General features: G+C 39.0%; 1 protein-coding gene across 2 annotated transcripts in view; it reads left to right on the forward strand.

Moving 5' to 3' along the window:
- The window catches only part of mdga1 (MAM domain containing glycosylphosphatidylinositol anchor 1), a 288554-nt gene that overhangs the window by 56742 nt on the left and 221812 nt on the right, over positions 1-10000 (forward strand). For both annotated transcript variants that reach the window (XM_089116787.1, XM_089116786.1), the window contains exon 3: positions 1004-1143. In XM_089116787.1, the coding sequence (XP_088972913.1) occupies positions 1004-1143 (140 nt within the window). The remainder of the gene's footprint in view (positions 1-1003; positions 1144-10000) is intronic.

Genomic DNA, 10000 nt, shown 5'->3' on the forward strand with positions numbered 1-10000 from the left:
GCATTTCAGTGTTTTTGTTGGTTCATTCCTGAGATGGTGTCACATCCACCAGCTGAAGTGCCCATGATCGCCACCAGAGGGCACTCTGCCCGTCTCACTTGCTTTACTATCATGAACTGCATTTCCCATAACCCATTGCTTTGATTTATGTTTGATTACTTCCACCTGTGTGTCATTGTCTTGTTAATGTCTGCCAATATAAGCCTTGTATTTTTACTCATTCTTTACAAAGTCTTGTAATCTGAGCGATCTCCTTATAGGTACCTGTCTTTTGGTTTTGACTTTCAGTCTGGCTTCCTTGTTTTCCTGCCCTGTTTTTTTATTTATTTTATTTTTGTGGATCATCTACCCTGTTTTTTGAGCTATTGCATGTTTTCTTTTTTAAATATGATTCTGGATTGACCTAATAATGGATCGGCAACCCGTGTTTCAGAGCAGTTTTGTTACAAATGTCAGTTACAGAGCAATTATTATTAACTCAATATTTTTTTATAACAATAATATATATTTTTAAGGTCAGTATATTATGTGAAAAAGTATATAATAATAATTGTTGGTCTATCTATTAGGGGTGTAACAATATATCATGTCACAATATATCGCAATAAGAAATGCATTACATTGTGTATAATTCACCCAAAATGAAATTTTTTTGTGTGAGAAAAAATTCAAGTTTACAGAGTTTTAGTGTCAGTACTACATTAAACTACTGTATATAATGTATAATAATGCAATGGGGGAATATTTGTGTGTCCAGATAATGCCAAATGTCTTATGTTACCAGTTAAAAATTTCAATTGTGGCTTAAGTGTCCAAATATATTTGTTGTATGAGAGAGGAGAAATGTATCTTGCTACTCACTCAAAAAAAATAGCTTAAGTGAGTAGCATCACTAGTTTAGTTGGTCTCCAACATAGCATATCAACGTCACTGCTAAAGAAGTTGTGGAATGAAGTGAAAATGTTCTAGTGACTGATAATCTGACTTTCTCTCCGTCCTTCAGCTCCCGCGAACGCTCAGATTGTGCATTCTGGGCAGGCGTGTGTGGTGAAAGAGGACAACATCAGTGAACGGATCTACACCATCCGAGAGGGGGACACGTTAGTTCTGCAGTGCCTGGTCAAAGGACACCCACGGCCTCAGGTGAACACTAACACACAGAAACACATGCGTATGGGTCCAAATTGACCTTTTTTCCCATGGCAAGTGAATTTACTGGCAAAGATATTGTTATCAGCCAAGACACTTTTGTCATTTTGTCCAGTGGGCTTATTTAGTTCTTTACTGTTTTTATTAGGGCTTTTATTCAGTAGTACTGTATAATGGCAGTGAATTGTCCATAGGAGTGCATCCATCCATGATAAAAGTGCTCCACACGTTAATAAAGGCCTTCTGAAGCGAAGCGATGCATTTGTGTAAGAAAATATTAATATGTAACATGTTACAATTCTAGCTTCGGGCCATACGCAGTCTACTTGCACCTAATGCCTGGTTCAGATTACACTATTTTTTTTTTTTGTCTGTTACGATAGTCACTGTGTCAGATTACGCGATTTTGACTTGAAAATCTTGTCGTGTCGTGGACAAGACGCATGTCAGACTGCACGTTGCTTCCTGACCAGTCATCGCATGCTGTCTTTAACGGCACGTGTGATGTCATCGAGAAGGCGAAACTAGTAGCGAGTGACTTCCAGAAACGAACATAAATGTAAGGCCCCGTTCACACTGCAGACAAAAGTGGCAGTGTTGTAGTACTCGAGACTCGGACTCGTCTCGGACTCGGTCTCGAGACCATATTTTAATGGTCTTGTCATGGACTCGTGTCCATTTGGACTCGGAATTGACTCGTACTCGAACAGTTTTTTTTTTAGGACTCGGAATTATTCCCGAGTCCACTCGAGTTCAATTCAAAATATTTTTCATGATTATTAATGTATGTTAATAAAATATTTCTTTAAATTGATTGACACGCCCAGTGATTGGTGATTTTCTAGTGCGCAACTGCGCATGACAAATTGTAATAAAATTACTTTTAACACCACCTACTATGTGGCCTTTTTACCCTAAACTGATCATATTTTTTAAACTCTAAGTAAATTCAGTAAAAAAAAGGATTTCTCTAAGTAAATAAAAGTAAATTAGGTAATCAACCCTCACTGGTCTCGGTCTCGACTCGGACTCGACCGTCTCTGGTCTCGGACTCGACTCGGACTCGACTCTCTCTGGTCTCGGTGTCGACTCGGACTCGAGTGAGGTGGTCTCGACTACAACACTGAAAAGTGGCTTGAATCTGATTTTTTTGGGGTCAAGTGACCAGGTCAGACTTCTTCAGATATAGTGTGAATACTCAAATCTGGCCCAGATCTGATTTTTTTAAAATCAGATTTAGACCACATTCATATGTAGTCCTAAATCAGACACAAATCTGATTTTTTTCAATATGTCCGCAGTGTGAACAACAAAGGCGGATTTAATGCGACTCTGACGTCAATCTACATCTGACATTTGACACAATTATGCGCCGGCGAGTAAGCACTAGACACAACAGACACGGACAGTAACATTAAAAACTTGAATTCATATGGAGAACAATGATGGAGCGAGTCAATGGAGGGAGAGACCTAATTAATACATGGGCTAATTAATAAATAGCCAATTTTGCTTTCTTTCTCTTCATTCTTCTCCTCATCATCACCTGCTCATTAATTTTACGGCTTCCATTACACAGACATTTGGAAATATAAGCGTAAATGCTTACTTCCTCCATAACCACACGAACATTAGTGCAACTATTTGCTGCGTATGATGTCATTATTGTTCTTTTGCGCTTGCGGGTTAGTTTGAAACATGCAAACAGTTCACATTAGAATCAGATATAGGTCACATTTTAAAAGGTAATGTGAACAGCCAAACCAAAAATCGTATCTGAGCAAAAAATCAGAATTGAGCATTAAGACTTAAGCGGTCAGTGTTGTATTGGCTGTCCTGTGTTTAGAAAAAAGTAAAAAAAGAAAGAAAACCCGACAATGGACACGTTCCTGGATTGCTCGAAGAGGACAGTATGGGCTTTCAATCCTCCAAAGAGAACCTGAGGTAAAACAATGTTTTCTTATACGTTTTTACTTTTAGTTTTAACGTTAGCCCCATCGTCTCTCTTTCGTTTCGCCATTTTTGAAAAGTTGTGTATGGAAAAGCTTGTGCTCCTATTGGTCAACCTCATACATGTGGCGGAACCGTCGTGGACGGCCGTTAAAAAAATGTAAACATGCTAGTCTTTTTGTCGTGATGTCGTAAAGCATCACAGATGCGACGTAGGTTGCCGCCCACTATGACACACTATACGAGATGATACGATCGAATCTTGCGTCCCGACGCCCATTGTGGTTTACGAATCCCCACGACACCCTACATCAAACGGATCGTGCCAAAATCGGGCTAAACTCATGTAATCTGAACCAGGCAACTTACACACCTTATGACGTCGGAACATACAGTATGACTTCAATGACTTCACACACACCTTATGACTTCAAAACATAAACGAACATTCACTGCCACTGTAAAGCTTGGAAGCGCCAGGACATTTTTTTAATATAACTCCGAATGTATTCGTTTTAAAGAAGAATGTCATATACACCTAGGATGACTTGAGGGTGAGTAAATCATGGGCGTTTTTATCCCTTTAAAGACACAGGATAATTTTGTTCATCATATTTTTGTGATTCGACACACAGAATGTGATTTCAATTGTATTCTTTATAATTATATATAATTGAAATTAAAACATTTTATGTAGCTCTTTCTACACGTTTTGTGCGTATGCATGTCAATCGCCCGATTAAACAGGACTGCAGACACTGAAAGAGAGCGGATCTGCCAGTGCACTTTGTTTTTCTTGTGTGTATCTTTAATTGGTGTGTGTGTTATATAAGGTAAGGGTGAGCTGATAACAGTAGGAGGTGTGAAGAGCGTTGCTCCCACAGGCACTCTGTCCTCTGCCATCAGATCACTTATTAAAGACCCTCATACACACACACACACACACACATCCTTCCAACGTCCTGTCTACATATATTAGTGGTCCTGGTTGCTTCAGGAGAAAACCCAATCTGATCTGAATTCCATCAGTTTTCCCTTTCCGAAGTCCTGAGAGCGACTGCACGGAAAAAAGAAGTTGCTGTTCCATTACGTGATCCACGATTTCCATTAGAAATGTCAAGAGATTGTGCTGAATATAGGAGCGTAATATAGAGTGTGAATATAGTCACAGTGCCTGAATATAAACTAATGAGGATATTACTGCATATACTGTCGGATGTTCTTGCCTGTGTGCTGGCCTTCACGGGTCACTAGACAATGTGTGTTTCTGTATCTAGATATTGTGTTTGTCTTTACAGCTCATGCATGAAATGCATATTGGTGTATTTTGCTCTTCGTTCTGTTTAGATTATATTCAGGTCAAAGTGTGTTTGCAATCTGAATACTGTATGTTTGTAGAAACACAAGTGATAGATTGTCAGTTTGGTATGTTTTGCGCATATTGGACCAGATGTTTTCCTTAAATTTACACCTATGAACCATTTAAAACATACTGTGTAAAAACGAGTACACCGGTCTAAAGGAGTATGTTTAGCCAATCTTGAACACCAAAAATAAGTAGCATCACATTTGTTTCGAGTTTAAAGGTACACTACTCTTCAAAAGTGATGTCAATAAGAATAATTTTTTTTAAAATGAATTTTGTATTTTTATCCGGAAAGGACAATAAACAGTTTTCTTCATTCCAAACACTGGACCCAAATCAGCCCCTCTGACTCGAGCACATGCACCGCGGTGTGTTTCAGTGTAGATGGTGACTGTGGTGTGTGTGCTGCATCCCAAAGGGAGTGTTGAGTTCCTCTCTGCATTGGGATTCTGCAGCGTGTCTAAAAACATGATACTGCTTTACCCCCTCCCTCCCTGACTTTTTCTACCACATCATGTTTTTCTCCCTCTGTGTGATTAACAGAGAGTCAGTAAAGGTCAGCCGTCTTCAAAATGATAGTGTGCTTCCCTGTCAGGGACCAGTCGCATATCCATTGCTCTATCTATCAACCCATTTGTTGTTTTTAATCCACGTTTTGGCTGAAAAAATGGCAAATCTATATTGTAAAGGTGGACAATGAACTGTAGGCTTATATAGTATGTGGGCTCTTCTTCAGTTAGCTGCATTTTTGGGTGTATTTATACTGTTATTTCTCTTTTCACTTGACTTTATACTGTATCATTCAACCCACTAGCCGTTTGGCGTCTGTGACATTTATGTTATAAAAAGACGCATTAAAATTGATCAAAAGTGCTGGTAAAGACATCTTGAGCAGCAAATCAGTATGTTAGAATGATTTATGAAGGATCATGTGACACTGAAGACTGGAGTAATGATGCTGAAAATTCCAAAAATGTAATAAAATAGAAAAAAAGGGTTACACTTTATTTCGATAGACACTTTAGACGTTCTACTAATTATAAGTAAATTTTTAACTACATGTCAACTAACTCTCATTAGAGTATTAGTATATTATAGTAGACTGTTAGTGTTAGGGCTCGGATTAGGAGAATAAGTTTACTTGTAGTCGCCAAGTTACTTATAGTCAGTTGAATGTCTGTTGGGGGACCAACAAAATAAAATGTTAGCAGATATTAAGCAGACAGTCTACTAATACTCTAATGACAGTTAGTTGACATGTAGTTGAAAAGTTACTTATAGTTAGTAGAATGTCTAAAGTCGACTATCGAAATAAAGTGTTACCAAAAAAAGTTATACTTGTTTTTAACCAAATACTGTAAATGCAGCCTTGGTGAGTTATTAGAGGCTTCTTTCAAAAATATAATTTTTAAAAAATATTTCTTTACAGAAATGATGATGCATGATGTGACCAAGTGTAAATACCCATTTGAGTATATGAATCTGTAATGAAACATTTATTATATTGTGTGTCATGGACATTTCTCATTTTTGGAAAAATATTGGATAAGCAGAATAGTTTAAAACAGAATAGTTTACTGTATATAAACAGAATAGACAGAACAGAATAGAATACTTAAAGGTAAAAGGTTTTTTGCTCTCCATTTAATCACATTTCTGTCTAGAAGAAACAATATTGATATTAGAGAGATCTCCTTTGTGATTTTTTTCTCTCGTATACATCCTAATGTCTAAATCAGGCCTTATGTTAACCTTAATGTTCAAGACACAGATGGCTTAGCACGTTTGCAACAGAAGAGAAAGTTATTAAAGGAGTAGTTCACTTTTCAAAAAACTTTTGCTGATAATTTACTCACCCCCATGTCATCCAGGATGTCAATTTCTTTCGACTGAAGAAAGAAAGACATGAAGGTTTTTGATGAAAACATTCTCAAAACAGCGTACTGCGATGCACGAGTACACCGGTCTAATATCATGTTTTTAGACACGCTGCAGAACTTGTCGAACTCGTTCAACAAAACGAACAAATCTTTTTCCGAGTCAATTCGTTTCATTCGTTGAATGAACCAAATGACTCGGAAAAAGATTCTTTCTTTTTGATGAACGAGTTCGATCAGGAGAGTCATGAACGTGCGTCACAGAACAGAGCAAGGTGAGCATTTGAGCTTTTTTTTTTAATGAGCGATATTTTCGCTTGACAAGACCCTTATTCATCGTCTGGAATCGTTTTAAGCCCTTTAAACAGTTTGCACTGAAACTCTCATTTGGACCTTGAACCGTTTGGTTCCCATTGAAGTCCATTATATGGAGAAAAACGCATTAAAAACCTTAATTTCTTTTCGACTCAAGAAAGAAAGACGTGGTCATCTTGGATGACATGGGGGTGAGTAAATTATCAGCAAAGGTTTTTTCAAAAGTGAACTACTCAGTTGTGCAGTGAAAGCGAGCAGCAGTGATTGTGTTTAAGGTCATCGGGAAGGTCTAGAGCATGGTGTTTGAGATACAGCTACTTCACACAACTCGCAGTCCTCATCCTATAGCATTTCTGTCACATGGACATCAACGGCTAAATGCACAGCCTTTAGTAACACAATAGCAGCCTAAATGGCCTTTCTGAAAGAGATCCCACTCTGCACATTACTTATTCATACTGCTGCTCACTGCAACCTTGGGAGAGAGAGAGGGAGAGAGAGAGGGTGAGAGAGAGGGAGAGAGAGAGGGAGAGAGAACAAAGAAAAACAAAAAAGAGAGAGAATGGTGGAGAAGTTTGCGATGAGGGGAGTAGAAAGAGGGGTCATATGGGTTTGGTTTCTGTCCTTGAGAGTGCAGTGGAGAAGAATCGATACAGTTCTGAAAACAGAAAGATCAGATGTTAAAAAAAAATCACTCCACACACACTGATCAAGACACACAAGGTCATACGACAACAGAGAGACGGAGAGGAGAAAACATTTACGCACAGATGAAGCACTACGAAACTAATGCCGAGTTCACACTGCACGGTTTTCAAAGTAGTCGGGACTCGGGTCAATGTTCTTTTCACACTGCGGGACTATCTGGGGTAACGTTCAGTTGCTGGTGTGCGCTTTACTTTACAGGAGAAAGAATCTCTGACAACTTCTGTCTGGTCCGCAAACTGCGTTTCACAACCAAGTACTGTACACGCGAGAAGTGACGAGGAAATAACGCAAGATCACGGGAGCGTGAGACCGGAATTGTTGTTAAAAATGATAGCTCGCAAGAAGCTTGCGATCCAAATTGCCTGTGTGCTGATTTGCAGCGAAAAGAAGGGGAAAAAACAGATAGGAGGAAATGGTTGGGGAGGCACATGGCACAAAATTAAAGGAGAACTCCGGCGAACAATGAACCTTTGGTCTAATAAAACATCGGTACATAGTCAATCGTTCTCTGAGATTTGTTTTCTTGATAATCGAATGTAAAGAGTTTTATCTCTAAAAACTGTTTAGCGTATAATGCTAGTAATGGGGCTAGTAATGTTAGTGGTATAAACTATCCCCGAACGCCGCTCATACAGTTCAGAAGTTCGCTGAACTTCATACAGTTCAGATCACTCAGCACGACGTTCGTGGTTTGACTTATCGAGACTATTTTGTTAAGATGGCTCCTGTCTGTATACGCGAAGTGAACTGTCTTCATAAAGTATCTTCTTATTAAACAGTCTGTACACTTACAAAGTTTTCAATGCTTCGTTTTGCATGTATGGAGCCTCATTATGTTACTGTGTTAGTGTGGGGCTATTTTGAGCCTTATTAGTGGTATAAACTAGCGATTTCTTTTTACTTAGTCAATGCCCCCATTACTAGCATTATACGCTAAATAGTATTTAGAGATAAAACTCTTTACATTCGATTATCATGAAAACAAATCTCAGAGAACGGTTGACTATGTACCGATGTTTTATTAGACCAAAGGTTCATTGTTCGCCGGAGTTCTCCTTTAAACAAAATTTAACATGGCACATATTAAACACCCCATAAAAGTCCAAAACAGTAGCCTATAGTTAACTCAACACTGGACAGCAGCCGTAATTATATTATGCTGTGCGCATACTTACCCGATTTACACAAAATCAATCAGGATACCTGGCGAACGTTACATTACATAATTCATATTCATGAGCTAAGCTGATAAGGTTTATAATGCGTCTACTTTTATTTCAGATCATATCAACGCCCCTGTTTGGAAACGGTGTAGAGGAAGATGAGGATGAAGTGTGTGTGAGCAGAAGGAATATTAAAGCAGTGTGCTTGTGTAAAGCCCCAGTGGTGGAGTGTTCTAGAAAGCGTGGTTCTCGTTGGCACCTCAGTGTGCACGGCATCTAAATGCATTACACCAGACGGCTTCACACAGAAATGCTTTTTAAGAGCCTCTGATTGGCCACAAGAGAGAATCAATTAAAGGAGGGTTAGACACGAACGTTTTAACTTGTACCAGATGTCTCGCTGTACCTTTGGTGATAGCTGGAGGGAGAGACTCGATCATCAGAAATGTTTGATATTTTAAAAAGCTGATGTTACTGGTGGAGTAAACACTGTTTTGAAAGAGCTCACATTATGAAAAACATGCACTTTTGAATCGGTGTACTTTGATGTGCTGTATTGACATTCGCAGTTCAGACCAGTTATAGAAACTACGCTGTTGTGAAATGATATCACAGGTTAGTCAGTCAGAAGTAATTAAAGGAGCTGTAGCGTAATAAGCCTTTTTAATGCTTTAATTATGGGAAATGCCGATTTAATATTCATTTTCAATCTACTTGCTTCAAGAAATCTCGATTAACAACATAAGTGCTTGATGTAATGTTCAGATTGTTCAGTAAGAACGTAACGCTGTAAAATGAATGTGGATCATACGCTCACCTAAAGGATTATTAGGAACAATTTCAATTATCTAATCAACCAATCACATGGCAGTTGCTTCAATGCATTTAGGGGTGTGGTCCTGGTCAAGACAATCTCCCGAACTCCAAACTGAATGTCTGAATGGGAAAGAAAGGTGATTTAAGCAATTTTGAGCGTGGCATGGTCGTTGGTGCCAGACGGGCCGGTCTGCTCAGTTACTGGGATTTTCACGCACAACCATTTCTAGGGTTTACAAAGAATGGTGTGAAAAGGGAAAAACATCCAGTATGCGGCAGTCCTGTGGGCGAAAATGCCTTGTTGATGCTAGAAGTCAGAGGAGAATGGGCCGACTGATTCAAGCTGATAGAAGAGATATAACCACTCGTTACAACCGAGGTATGCAGCAAAGCATTTGTGAAGCCACAGCACGCACAACCTTGAGGCGGATGGGCTACAACAGCAGAAGACCCCACCGGGTACCACTCATCTCAGCTACAAATAGGAAAAAGAGGCTACAATTTGCAAGAGCTCACTAAAATTGGACAGTTGAAGACTGGAAAAATGTTGCCTGGTCTGATGAGTCTCGATTTCTGTTGAGACATTCAGATGGTAGAGTCAGAATTTGGCGTAAACAGATTGAGAACATGGATCCATCATGCCTTGTTACCACTGT

The sequence above is a fragment of the Pimephales promelas genome, chromosome 11 (assembly GCF_988280905.1).
Source record: "Pimephales promelas chromosome 11, fPimPro1.hap1.1, whole genome shotgun sequence".
NCBI lineage: Eukaryota > Metazoa > Chordata > Actinopteri > Cypriniformes > Leuciscidae > Pimephales > Pimephales promelas.